The following is a 14,733-nucleotide window of genomic DNA, read 5'->3' on the forward strand; positions in this document are numbered from 1 at the left end:
TTTGGAGATGGGACCTCTAAGGTTAAATGAGGGTGGGGCCCTGATCTGATGGGATTGGTGTCTTTGTAAGAAGAGACACCAGAGAGCGCGCCCCTCTCCTTGGCACTCCAGCACGAGGAAATGCCCTGTAAGGACATAGTGACGTAGCAATGAGCAAGCCAGGAGGAGCTCTCACCAGAAACCGAATTGGCTGGAGCCTTTGTATGGGACTAGCAGCCTCCAGAGCCGTGAGAAATGAATGTTGCTTAAGCCCCCCAGTCCTTGGCATTTTGTTACAGAAGCCTGAGCAGACTCACACAGAGCCATGATTCAGGAAGACACAAGAATTTACACTGCCCAGGGGCGCCTGGGTGGCACAGCGGTTAAGCGTCTGCCTTCGGCTCAGGGCGTGACCCTGGCGTTCTGGGATCGAGTCCCACATCGGGCTCCTCCGCTATGAGCCTGCTTCTTCCTCTCCCACTCCCCCTGCTTGTGTTCCCTCTCTCGCTGGCTGTCTCTATCTCTGTCGAATAAATAAATAAAATCTTAAAAAAAAAAAGAAAAGAATTTACACTGCCCAAACTGATGTATAGAAAGTGGTCTCACACCATTTCGCTGACAGTGTGCGGATATGGCAACGACGATGGCAAAATCCAATGAAAAGCGATATCATCTAGATTTCATTGTTATTACACAACTGTAAGGTTTTTTAGGGAAAGAAAAGAGGAAACTGATAAAAATTTTAACTCGTATTCGTCTGCTTGGGCTGTTGTAACAAAATGCCGCAGACGGGGTGGCTTGAACGATAGAAATGTATGTTCTCATTGTTTTGGAGGCTGGAAGTCCAGGATCAAGGTGCACATAGGCTTGGGATCTGGTGAGACTTCGCTTCCTGGCCGGTAGACTGCACACTTCTTGCTATGTCTTCCCATGGCCCTTCCTCTGCACTGCAGACCTCATGTCTCTTCCTGTTAGAAGGACACCTGAGGTGCCACCCTTATGACCTCATCTGACCTTAATCACATCCTCAGAAGCCCAGTCTCCACATGCAGTCACATTGAGGGTTAGAGCTTCAATATATGAATTTAGGGGGTGGGGGACACAATTCAGTCCATATACTCATACACCCACGAACCAAAATTATTCCTGTGTTAATGATTTTGAAGAAGAGCTCCTTCTGGGGAGTTGATAGCAGTTCTTTCAGTAACACTGTCACCTATACTTGTTTCCAAATTTCTGCTTAGTGTAATTCCAAAGCAAGAGAGGTTTTAAGAAATACTGCCTACCACCAATACTAAAGTATTTCAACTTTATCAGGAGAATTTCTCATCATCCAGGTACTTTCATTTGATTGTGGAAAAACTAAGAAAGGTCCTAATGATATTTTTAGAATAACATTGCTAGCATATATGGTATCATTTTTTCCTTCCTTCCTCCCTTCCTTCCTTCCTTCCTTCCTTCCTTCCTTCCTTCCTTCCTTCCTTCCTTCCTTCCTTCCTTCCTCCCTCCCTCCCTCCCTCCCTCCCTCCCTCCCTCCCTCCTTTCTTTCTTTCTTTCTTTCTTTCTTTCTTTCTTTCTTTTCTTTCTTTCTTTCTTTCTTTTTCTTTCTTTCTTTCCTCCTTTCTTTCCTTCCTTCCTCCCTCCCTCCCTCTCTCTCTCTTTCTTCCTTCCTTCCTTCCTTCCTTCCTTTCCTTCCTTCCCTCATTTCTTTCTTTCTCTTCCTTTCTTCCTTCCTTCCTTCCTTCCTTCCTTCCTTCCTTCCTTCCTTCCTTCCTTCCTTCCTTCCTTCCTTTCCTTCCTTCCTTCTTTCTTTCTTTCTTTCTTTCTTTCTTTCTTTCTTTCTTTCTTTCTTTCTTTCTTTCTTTCTTTCCTCTCTCTCTCCTTTTTGATGGTGGGAGAGGGAGACGGAGAGAGTGGAGCCCAACTCAGATCTTGATATCATGACTCTGAAATCATGACCTGAGCCAAAATCAAGAGTCAGCACTTAACCAACTGAGCCACCCAGGTGCCCCTGGTATCATTTTCTTAAAAGCCAAAATTCCATTTTGAAATATCTGTTTACTTTATGCTTAAACCTGTTTAGTGCAAGCTGAAATGAATGCTACTTTATTTGTACAACATGAAACCATAATATTAAACTATAAAATTCTTCATATAGTTACTTGGTAATGTTTGTTAGATAAAAGAACTTTCTTAAATGTTCAACTTAAGGGCATCATAGACTGAATATTTGTGCTGCTTGATATCTTATGCTATTAATCCTAGTGTGATTAGAATGCATATATATTCAACTATATATTGGTGTTATTCAATTTTCATTTTTGTAAGGAAGTTGTATCTAAGTTATTGCAATTATTAGCAACAAATCTCAAACTATATTTTATGCTGTAATATAGATAAGATTTGTGATGAAACATATTTCTAGATATGTGATCTACAAAAGGAACTTTGGAAAACTTTTGTAAGATTTTTAAAAAATTGTGAGATATAATACTCAGAAAAGTGTTTACAACAAACAGATATATACAGTTAAATTATGAAGCTAAGTGCCATGTAAACACCACCCAGATCAAGAAATAAAACTTCACATATACCCTGAAGCTCCCCATGTGCTCGTCTTGATTATAATCATATATAATTATAATTTGTCAGTTCTTCCTCTTGTTTTCTTTTTTTTTTCTCATGGGACATAACTACTTTTCTCTTTTTTTAAAATGCAGTATAGTTGACATACAATATTAGATTAGTTTAGGGTGTATAACAGTGATTTGATAATTGTACACGTTACAAAATGTTTACCATGATAAATGTAGTTACCATCTGTCACCACATGAAGTTATTACAATCTTGCTATATTCCCTCCGCTGTACTTTTCATCTCCTGACACATTTATTGTGGAACTGGAGTTTTGTACCTCTTACTCCCCTTCACCGATTTTGTCCATCCCCTCTGGCAACCACTAATTTATTCTCTGTATTTATGACTCTATTTCTGATTATTTGTTTGCTTAATTTGCATTTCCCAAATTTGAACACCCTTTTCTATGTTTATTGGCTACTTGGATATCCTTTTTTAGTGAATGACCTATTCAAAACTTTTGCCCAACTTTTTACTGGGATGTCTTTTTAAATAATTTTACAGAATTTCTCTATTTTGGGTAACTAGTCAGTTGTGTGTGAAAATATTTTCTTTCATTTAATGGCTTGTCCTCACCCTTTTAATAGTGTCTGTGATGAACAGAAGAAGTTAATTAATTTTGGTATGCTCCTGTACATAAAACATTTCCCTTATATTGTTTTTAGTGACTTGAATAAGAAACTCATCCCTACCCCAGGATCATGAAGTTATTTATGTTTATTAAATACTAAAAGCTTGTACATTTGCATTTCACATGTAGGTCTGACATCCGTCTGTCTCTTCAGTAATACTACACTATATTAATCATTATAACTTTATATTACATTTTGATATCTGACAGACCAAGTTCTTGCTCTTTTTCAAGATAGTCTTGGCTATTCTTGGCCCTTTGTATTTCCGTATGCATTTTAGAAACAGTTTATCAAGTTTCAGCAGCAACGACAACGACAATCTGTTGGGATAGTGAATGGAGCTGGGGGTGATCTGACATCTTTACAATACTCTGTCATTCTGTCCATAAACAGGATGTACATTTATTGAAGACTCCTTAAGCTTTCTGAAGAAAGTTTTATAATTGACCCCACAGAGATGTGATACATCTTGTGTTATTGGTTTGTGGGTAGTTGACTTTGATGCTTTTATAGATGTTACCTGTTTTAAATCCATTTTGTATCCGATTTGCTCATAAAGAAAAATGCAGTTGATTTTAGAAACCACCAAATTGTTGTCCAGAGTGCTCTGACCACCCTGCATTCCTATCGGGAATATGAGAATTCCGGCTGCTCCAGTTGTTCCTCATACATGTTAGCACTCAGAACTGTCAGCATGTTTTGTTTTAGCTGTTTCAGCAGGTGTGTAATGGTATCTTTCCATGATTTCAGTATTTATTTACCTACCAGCTAATGGTGTGGGGTATCTTTTCATCAGTTGCCATTTGTGTCTCTCTTTTAGTGACATGTCCGAGTACTTGCCCACTTTTAAACTGGGTTGTTTATGTATTGTTGACTTTTAAGAGTTCTTTATATATTCTGGATACAAGCCCATTGTTGGATATGTGATTTGCAAATATTTTCTTCCCATATGCAGCTTGTCTATTCATAGTCTTGAAAGTGGTTTTGGCAAAGAAAATGTCTTTAATTTAGAAGTCAAATTTATCAATATTTTCTTTTATGGATTGTACTTTCGGTGTCATTCCTAAGAACTTTTTGCCTAACTCATGAAGATATTCATGAAGTTCATGAAGATATTCTTATATGTTTTCTTCTAAAAGTCTTATAGTTTTATGCTTTACATTTAAGTTTATGATCCATTAAAAAAAGATTTATTTATTTATTTATTTATTTATTTATTTATTTATTTATTTATTGAGAGATCACACCCACACATGGGGGGAGGGGCAGAGGGAGAGGGAGAGAGAGAATCTTATGCGGGCTCCACACTTTCATGACCCTGAGATCATGACCTGAGTCTTCAATAAATGTACCCTGAGATCATGACCTGAGCTGAAACCTGCCCCAGTTTATGATCCATTTTTGAGTTAATTTGTCATAGAAGGTGTGAAGTTTAGGTCAGGATCCTTTTTCTCTGCCTATGTTTGGTCAGTTGTTCTAACACTATCTGTGGAAAAGACTGCCTTCCTCTGAATCACTTTTACACTTTTGTCAAAGATCAAATAGCTGTATTTGTGTAGGTTTCTCTCAACCCTCTATTTTGTTCCATTGCCATTGCTCTATGTGTCTATCTCTCTGTCAATACTGCACTATCTTGGTTACTATAACTTTATTATAAGACTTAACTGGAAGTCTTAAAATTGGGTAGTTTGATTCCTCCACCTTTGCCTTCTTTTTCAAAACTATTTTAAGCTGTTCTAGTTTCTTCACTCTTTTATATGAATTTTACAATCATCTTGTCTATATCTACAAAAAATACTGCTGGGATTTTGATAGGGATGGTCTTAAATCTATAGATCATTTGTGGAATGTTGACATCTTTACTAGGTTGAATCTTCCAATCCACGAACACAGTGTCTTTATGTTCAAGTCTTCCTTGATTTCTTTCATTGGTATTTTGTAGTTTTCTGCACACAAATCCCATGCATGCTTCGTTATAGTTCTATGTAAGAATTTCAGGGGCCCCTGGGTGGCTCAGTCGGTTAAGTGTCCAACTCTTGATTTTGGCTCAGGTCATGATCTCAGGGTTCTGGGATCGAGCCTGGCATTGGGCTCCCTCCCTGCTCAGTGGGGAGTCTGCTTGTCTCCTTCTCTCTCTGCCCCTCCCCTGCTCACGTGCACTCTGTCTCTCCCCACCCCCAGCTCTTAAGTAAATAAATCTTTAAAAAAAATTCATTATTGTATCCATTTTAAATAGTATTTAAAAAATTTCAATTCCCAATTGCTCATTATGTTTATGTATAAGTGACTGATTGTGTTGACCTTGTGTCCTGCTAAACTTGCTAAATTCACTTAGTTCTAGGAGGTATTTTGTATGTGTGTGTGTGTGTCTATAGATTCCTGGGAATTTTCTAGATACTCATGTCATCTACTAACAGGGATAGTTTTATTTCTTCCTTTCCAATCCATATGCTTTTTCTTTCCTTTTCTTGGATTATTACTTTAGTTAAGATTTCTAGTACTACGTGGAAAAGCATCAGTGGGATAAGACATCCTTGTCTTGTACCTAATCATTACAGTTAAGGAAGTTCTAGTCATAGTTTGTCTAGATTTTTTTTTTTTTAAAATCAGGAATGGATGTTAGATTTCTAAAGTTTTCTTCTGTGTTTGTTGAGAAGATAAAAGATGGGTTTTCTGATTTATTAATATGGTGAGTTATACTGCTTTTTTCCCTTCAAATAGTGAAATTAGTTTTGCGTTCTGGATGAAACCCACTTGTCATTACATATTATCTGTTTATATATTTCTGGATACAACTTGCTAATGTTTTGTTAAGAATTTTCGCATCTATGTTGTGAGGGATATTGGTCTGTGGTTTTATTTTCTTGTAATGTACTGGGTTTTGGTATTAGGAAAATATTGACCTTATTAAAGGAATTGTGAAGTATTCCTTTGTCTTCTTTTTCTTTTTTTTTCTCTTTAACATTTTGTTGGCATAACACACTCCTTATAGATCCTGACTCCAAGTGAGTTTTAAAACTCATGCTCTATCAGTTGAGAGATACTCAACCTAACAGTCTTTAGGACAGTGTGTGCCTGGCAGTGTTGCTGTTGATAACGGTTTAGTAAATTAACAGAGCACTATAGTCAGGGGATTCCTATCTTGCATGAACTCACAAGGAGGCAACAGGCAAGTCACTCTACCTCTGTCTCATGGTGCAGATAAGTGATTTAGACTTTATACTCAAAAAATATTTACACACTCACCAAAATACTTTGTTTCAATACACAGTATTTATTAAGGAGACATATTAACATGCTTAGATACACAAAATAAACCACTTATACACATGCCATTCTCAATGAACTGTAAAGGAAAAAATAACACAAAGAACAAAATTCATTGTTTTTAGGTAAGTTTTTGTGTTTTATAGCCATCACATGTCCACTGCATATTAGAAAATTATTAACATTGATATATAAACTTTCCCAGTCTTAGATTTAACTTTTAAAGTAACTTTTTGGTGAGGTGAAGTTCACAAAAATTTGCATTGAAGTCTGAATGTAAATTAGAGACTCTACGCTTTTGAGAATAAAAATGTGGTTGAAGATTTGCATTCTTAGATGCTATCTACAGCAGTTTCAAGAAATCAAACGTTCTTCATTAGCACATGATAAGGATCAGTGTTGAAATGAAAACTTTGAGTGCATATTAATTCTTGGGGGTACTATAATACAATTTCTAGTTAATATGAGCAAGTAATTACATTGTCATGTAAGATGCCAACCACTAAGAATTTAGGTTTTCCAAAGAATATGATTTCCTCATGCCCGAAAATAACATTCTATTGAGTCTATATATTTTGATAATAATTAGTTGTATAAGTCTGTAAAAAGAAAACCAACTAAAAATAGTAATCCTGACAACTACCACTTACTGAGCAGTTAACTAACTGTGTGCTAGGCACTAACCCAAGCACTCCACATACGTTATCCCACCTGATGTTTACAAACCCAAACGAGTAGTATTACTAGCCCCATTTGTAAACAAGAGAATTTAGGCTCACAAAGGTTAACAATAGCCAAATTCAAGCAGCTTGTAAGTGGTGGAACCAGGAATTGAAGGCAAGCCCGCTGGACTGCAATTCCAAAGCCAGAGTATCCAAGCACTATCCCGTGTGTGGTCACCTGCTGTGATGAAGGTGAAATAACTTTATCTGTGATACATTCACAAAGGTAAAGTTTGTATTGTTAGAGTAAGAAGCAAGACCAGTTCAAGTGGAACACAAAAATCTCTGCTCATTTATTTTTATTTATACATGTCTTTTTCTATTATCATTATTCTAGTAAGATTATAAATACATAAACACCTGAGTACATGCAACACATTCCACAAAGTAACAAAAATGTACAGCACATTTAAATAACCCAAATTACTGTATACAAAGTGCTTTAAAAAAAGACCTTGTGACATATTCAGACCATATTTATTTGAATACTTTTCAATAATTGCCAAAGGATACATCATTTATAAATAATATTCAAAGTCCCTTATTTTCTTCTATCAGCCAAATTTAGTATTTCAATTAATCAAGTGACTAGCTGTTCCATTATGTAATACTAAAGGTAAGTCACATAGCATCAAAATGAAACCGATGGGCTTCTTGTCGTTTTTCTCTGTCATCTGCTTTCTGAAAAAGAATTTTTGATTAGTTTATAAATGACAGGAAAATGTCAAGAAAAGACTCATTTCTGAAATATAAAGTAGTTAATTAAAAAAAAATCTCTAAGCAAATAGCGGATAAAAGATGACTTTATTATGTAATAATCTTATGAAATTTTTGTAGTTTACAGTAGCTATTTTATAATTAATAACCCACTAATTGAATTTAAAAACCAATAAGAAATGTTCCTTAAATACTTAGCTTGTTATCATTTATTATTTATTTGAAAGTAGTAGTAAACATCAGATTCTACAAGGATGGAACTATTAAATTTTTCCCATTCTTAACACTAATGTTAATAAATGAATCTAAGGAAAGTACATCAATTATTTTGGCCTTAACCTACGGATTTAGCATATATTCACTGACCCTCCACTCCCACCAAAATACTGTGCTTGGTATTTTGAGGGATTAAAAAAACTCCTCAGTTTTGTATCTTGTTCTCAAGGAACTTAAAGAAAGAAAAAAGCAAAACATATTGAATAACCGTATTTCAGGAAAAAAAGTGAAAACTGTCACTAATATTCTGGGAGAGAGATTACTTCTAGGTTGGAGTGAGGAAAGGGAAAGCTTTGAAAAGATAGTATTTATGGAAATGGAGGGGGAGAGGCATTCATTCCAAGCTGGGGGTAGAACAGGTGCCATCATGGGAAGTTGGGTAGGAGTGGGGAATATGTGAAAGCAGCTGGTAAGAAACGAGGTTGGAAAGGTATATGGCGGAGTCACATGGAGGTTCTATGAAGGCCAGGCTAAGGAGTGGACACGGTTTAGGCAGGGATTTTTGAGCAGAGGAGTGACATGACTAAGGCTAAACTTGATGATGAGTTAGTTATATGGCAGCAATGTGATCAACGGCGTGAAAAGGGAGAGAATAGATTCAGGGAGACCAGGCAAGACTGAACAGGACAAGGGGCTGAGCCTAAAGCCCTGAGAGCAGAAATGCAGAAGTGCTGCACGGACTGTTAGGGAAGCAGAGTCCATACGGCAACTAACCAAATTTTATAGGTAAGTAGGAAAGAAGAGAGACGAAGCTTTAAAATACTGGTTTTAAGGTGCCTGCAAGTGATCTAGGTGGAGATGTCATGGAGACAGCTGGAAATGGGCTAAGAGAACTTCAGGGACAGATGAGTATTAGGGATATTTGAGGTAATAGCTTGAAGCTATGGTTGTGGATAAAATTGGCAGGAAAAGTGCAGAAAGAAGACGGCCTAGAGCAGACCCGTGGTTAGGAAATGGTAGAAGGGAGCACCCAGCTCGGTGCAAGAGGAGGAGTCAAAGAGGGAGGAGATGGACCACAGTATCACGGGAGAGTACACACCGTCAAATCCACATCTGTATCTAAAATTTCAATTTTAGCCACTGCATCATTATTATTGTAAGTCCACAATGTTTATACTGTAATCAGGTGATCTGAGAAATTAATGAAATTAATTTCCTTTCCTTTATAGGTCTAGAGCTATGTAATACTTCAGACTATATTCTGACACTTCTGGACCAAAGTATGTAGGATCGCCCTTTATTTTATGTCTTAAGTTGCAACCTTGAACTGAGTATGTAAGCTTCTGTTATCATTTTTGATATATAAAGGAGGAAATATTTAGGAAGAGACAAACCTATGAACATTTATCAGGACAGTTAAGATCTTCTCTTTTTCCTAAGTTAAAACAGCTAAAATACATGGTAAATTTAGTTAACAAAAAATGATTATGGTGGGCATGACAATCCAAAGAGAGCAGGTGCAAAAAAAGAAAACACTTTTATGACATGAAGAAGCCCTTTTTGGGGAATGCTGTTGGAACCTGTTAGTTATATACTTTAATATATATTCATATTAATTCATGCACTTAATTCATATTCACATTTTCATAGAAATTAGCTTTTTCAGTTTATATCTAAACTGCTAGTAAGTTATGTGATAGCCTCTTTTTTCCTCCTCATAAACATTATACAAAAAAATCTACACTTGGCGTGCTGTTTTTAATTATTATTTAGGGGTTATACTAAAGAACAGAAAAATGTTTAGTTTAGTGAAAAGAATACTTTAGAGATGGAAAAGATGTTTATCACTTTAATTGTTACTTCCCACCCAAACCTTGAGAAAGTCATTTAACCTCTCTGTGCTCGAATTCTTTATATAGACATAGCTTTTACTCCTGGAATAAAGTGTTCATGGCTTTATCAGTAGATAATAAACACAGGCTTTTTAAAAAAATTATTTTTCAGGCCTTTATGAAATTATTTCTAATGGAGTTTTTCAATATACCTGCTCATTTCTGGGCGATCATTCTATTACTATTGTACAGCATTGAAGTTTTAAAATAATTTCCTGTGATTTGTATGAATTGCTAAGAGACATTAGCAACTTAAAGGGATGAAATAAATTATAATAATAAGAGGACATTATGGATAGAATGTGAAAAATCACAAAATCTTAGTCATTTGAAAAATGACTACGTGTTTTTAAAGAGCAATATATTACTATTACAAATTAACAAAGGTTAATGTTTCATTTAAATGAACCAACCTTTTCTTGCCAATGTAAAATGCCAATTATTGCCAAGATGAAAACACAGACACCAATGAGAGCTATAGCAGTAAGTAGAACAATGTTACTTGGTGTAAGATACAGTTTGGCACTCCAGCTGCAGATAAAACAGAATCATTAAAATTACACATTTTAACTGAAAAATAACAAAATTCTACAGACTGAAAAGCAAATAGCTGTTAATTAATCAGTTGATTCATCCATTAATTCATTTTCCCATCTATCCATTCACTATAAATAAAGCAACAGCAATTAAATTTAGATAGGGCTAAGAATATTGACAACCCTGCAGAGTTCAGATTTTACTCAGAGAACTGAAATAGAATAGAATTTTTGATGAGATGCTTATTATTTTTCTTTGATCCTGCGAGAATTATTCTTAAGTAAATGTATTAAGGATACTTAGGACAATCTTAGACACAGTTTTTACATCTTGATTTACTTGCTGAATTTGAAACCTTGACTCTAAGCCTATATAGTTACATGATTTTGATAAGATCTCATATCACCTTATTTTTTGACCCCTTTTCACATATGTACTATGGCCAACTAAAACAGCCATATATCTCAGCGGACGTAGATAGATGGCTTGTGTAAAAACACTTCTATCATTTCTGTGTCATGTTGGAGGGTTTACATTACTACAATGACGTTGAGACTTCTTACAAAATCACTTTTAGTCCCTCAGTGTTAATGGCAATATATAGACTTTAGCATAAATAGAACTAGCTCTTTCTCCTGCAAAACTGTCCACATAATACAGCACTTATAAACCCTGAGAAGCTTAAAATTGGGTCTAATATCATCAACATTGTACGTGGTTATATACAAAGAATTTTGTTCCTTCTGAAAATAGGCAATAGATATATTTTCCTTTTAAAGTCACCTACTATTACTGTACTACTATCAATTTCTCCCTTTAGGTCTCTTAACAGTTGCTTTATGTATTTAGGTGCTCCTGTGTTGGGTACATAAACATTTACGACTATTATATCCTTTTGTTGTATTGACTCCTGTATTATTATGCAATGCCCTTCTTTGTCTTTTATCATAGTCTTTGTTTTAAATTCTATTTTGTCTGATGTAAGTATAACTATCCAGCTTCTTTTGGTTTCCATTGCAAGAAACATCTTTTCCCTTCTTTCAGTCTCTGTATGTCTTTACATCACAAGAGGCGAGTCTCTTGTAGGAAGCATATCTTGTTTTTTAATCCATTCAGCCTATTTTCATTTTAAAAGTTTAATAAAAGTAAGATCATTCTGATGAATAGCAAGTAGCGATTGACTTATTTTGGGATAATTAAAATTTATTGATCTGTAAGTTAGCCTCTAGTCAGTAAATCTCAAAATACACCTCAAACTAAAATCAATTCAGTTTTTATTATGTACATAAATTTGAAAAGAACATTTCTTCAGAAAGAGCAAGAGAAACATGAAAAATGTTGAGATTATAAAAGAAAACTATAACAGAACTTTCTAGAAACTCAAAAGTAAGAAAACCAAGAAAATGAATACTGTTAGGTGAGGTTAGCTATTCTCAGTATCTTACCTCATACTTAAAAAAAAAAAAAATTCTTTCATGAGTTTTTTTGGGTAGTTCTCTTAAATAGACTTTTAAAAACCATGAAAATAGGAATCTTAAGATGGTAAGAAAAAAATTGGACAAAAGGCCAGTCCTTAATTTCTTACTCAGAAACAGTCATTCTTATCAATTTCTTGGATATCCTTCCAGAGATATTTTATACATATATAGACATATATGCACAGATACCCTTTTCAAATCACAAATGGTTGCTTACTATACATACTCTAAATGCATTTTCCTTTTATTGTCTTTTGCTTACCACTCTATTTTAAGAGTTTGTTCTATGTCATGATATTACACCATATAGGAGTACATAATTTATATATTTTCCTACTCATGGTATAGAGTTTCTAGTTTTGTTATACATTTCATGTATAGAAAAATAACAAACATATAATACAGATACATTAAAAAATATCTGAACTCAGACTATTATTGTTTCTAGTGATATTATCTTTTTTTTAAGATTTTATTTTTAAATAATCTCTATACCCCGCACGGGGCCTGAACCCATAACCCCAAAATCAAGAGTCATGTGCTCCACTGACTGAGACACCAAGGTGCCCCTCTACTGATGTTATCTTATTTCAAGCATAGTGCTGTAATGAAGTGGTTTTCTTAAGTAGTTTGGTTATAAAGCTCTTAAATCCACCATAAGATACATTCTGGGGTATGCTGGTAAACTGGCCCTCGGAGGTGGGGAAAAAGCCCTGGCTGGCAGTTGCCAATTTTCATCTTGTAAATATTCCCGTCATAGCTGATTTTAGTGTGATCTCACTGAACAGAGTGGGAAGAAGATCGTACAATCAGCTGATAAGGTGGCATGAACTGGTTCTAGCAAAGCACTGAATATATTCCATCTAAAAATTTAATAAAGAACAATACAGCCTCCATTTTGAGAAGAAATGTAACAAAACAGGACCTCGCTGGTTACATATTCATAGATCCATCACACCCTTCCTCTTTGGGTATTTTTTCATATTGATATCAGACTAGCCTTAAGAACAACTTATGTTCCTCCCAGTGAAATTTAAGTGTTAGTGAATACCTTTATCACCTACTTTTTAAAAACAGTGGAATCACTCTAGTAATTAAAGAAAAATGAACTAAGATAAGGAGTTAGATTTAAACACTATTCCAATTAAAGGAATACATTCTGCTAATAAGGAAAAAAAAATCACCTTTGCTGAGAACTTACTCGATGCTGGGCACTGTTGTAAGCATATTTCACCTATATCCTTTTAAGGCAGGTATTCTATCTCCCACTTTACAGGTGCAGAAATTGACCCTCAGCAGATCTTAGTCTCTACCCAAGGTCTGTTTGACTCTCAAACTTGTGCCTAACCACTGTGGGATATATACCACTGCCCAAGCATTTATTGAAAAGATCAGAATGCTTATTAAAAAATTCAGCATTCTGAAATTTTAGAATTTAGAGCTAGTAAACTGAAGTCAGTTTATTGAAGCAGAATAAATATAAATCCCTAATTAGTTAACCTGCTGTTTTTCTAATAAGGTTTAATTTGTTTTTCATAAAAAAAGTCACGGACCTTTCGTGTAGGAATGTTTTGTCATTTAAGGTTTGCTGTAAGCAAATTAAATGATGGCACTCATGGGAACACAGCAGGAACAGAAAGAGTTTTTAAAAGATGTTAACTGTACCTATGATTCCGAGTTGACAGTATTTTTACCAAAATCAGTTCAAGCAAGGACATTACCTTCGAGGAACATTGTGAGGATATGGAATGACAATTAGCTGGGAATTTGGAATGATTGCAGTCCACTCTTGTTTTCGTATAGACTGGAAAAAGAATTTAAGAACATTTAACATCTAGTACACTTTAAACAGAATTATTATTCTAAATAAATAAGGAAAAAGCTTAAGTGCTCCTTGATTAATTGAAATCCTAGGTATGGATTAAGCTAAATTTATATATATTAAGCCCCAAACGGGGCTCCTGTGCCCTGTTAGCAAAAATTTTTTTGATCTTTTCAGGGAAGGATTATATTTCTGTCTCATGGATTCATTAACAAATATTTATTGAACAGTGTAGCAGGCACTGTTCACAGTGCTATCTATGTACAAGTGCTGCTTGAAGCTACAATTCAAGTGGAGGTGGAGTATGACAAGAAACAAAATAAACTATAAATTATGTTAGATAGTAAAGATGAAGAGAAAAAGCAGGAAAGAGGGACAGGAGGTCATGAGGTTTATGAGAGGTGGTAGAAAACTACATCTTTAAATTATGATGTGCTCTATGTAAGATAAGCTTAGACAGGTCATTACCTATTTCTCTTTTCCTATATTCTCTTTAAAGAGATTTAAAAAGATTCAATTATTTGAATTCAAATTCAATTGAATTCAAATTGTTGAGTTTAAATATTTGAATAGTATATATTAAGACACAGATTAATTGCAAACAAAATAAATGTTTACTCACCTTCTCTCCAGATGGACGGGGAATGCCGACATACAGATGATCAAGAAAATTTGCACTTCGACCTAAACCAAGTACATTGTATGGTAGCTGGAGGGCTAAATGTGCGGACTGGCTGAGTTGTCCAGCTAAATTTATTAAAAAAAAAAAAAAAAAGAGGCATCTTTGTAAACATTGCTCTCATCAAATATTAAAATGATAAAATGTTAACAATG

At 35.0% G+C, this 14,733-nt stretch overlaps 1 protein-coding gene across 1 annotated transcript in view; it reads right to left on the reverse strand.

Moving 5' to 3' along the window:
• Nucleotides 1–6,499: 6,499 nt before the first annotated feature.
• The window catches only part of ITFG1 (integrin alpha FG-GAP repeat containing 1), a 270,843-nt gene continuing 262,609 nt past the window's right edge, over nucleotides 6,500–14,733 (reverse strand). Inside the window, exons 15-18 of the mRNA XM_045814692.2 lie at nucleotides 14,522–14,646; nucleotides 13,799–13,881; nucleotides 10,476–10,593; nucleotides 6,500–7,918 (exon numbers count right to left, since the gene is read on the reverse strand). Of these exons, the coding sequence (XP_045670648.1) occupies nucleotides 7,859–7,918; nucleotides 10,476–10,593; nucleotides 13,799–13,881; nucleotides 14,522–14,646 (386 nt within the window). The 3' untranslated portion in view covers nucleotides 6,500–7,858. The remainder of the gene's footprint in view (nucleotides 7,919–10,475; nucleotides 10,594–13,798; nucleotides 13,882–14,521; nucleotides 14,647–14,733) is intronic.

Source organism: Ursus americanus, chromosome 21 (genome assembly GCF_024610735.1).
Source record: "Ursus americanus isolate L20-20 chromosome 21, mUrsAme1.1.p, whole genome shotgun sequence".
NCBI classification, from domain to species: domain Eukaryota; kingdom Metazoa; phylum Chordata; class Mammalia; order Carnivora; family Ursidae; genus Ursus; species Ursus americanus.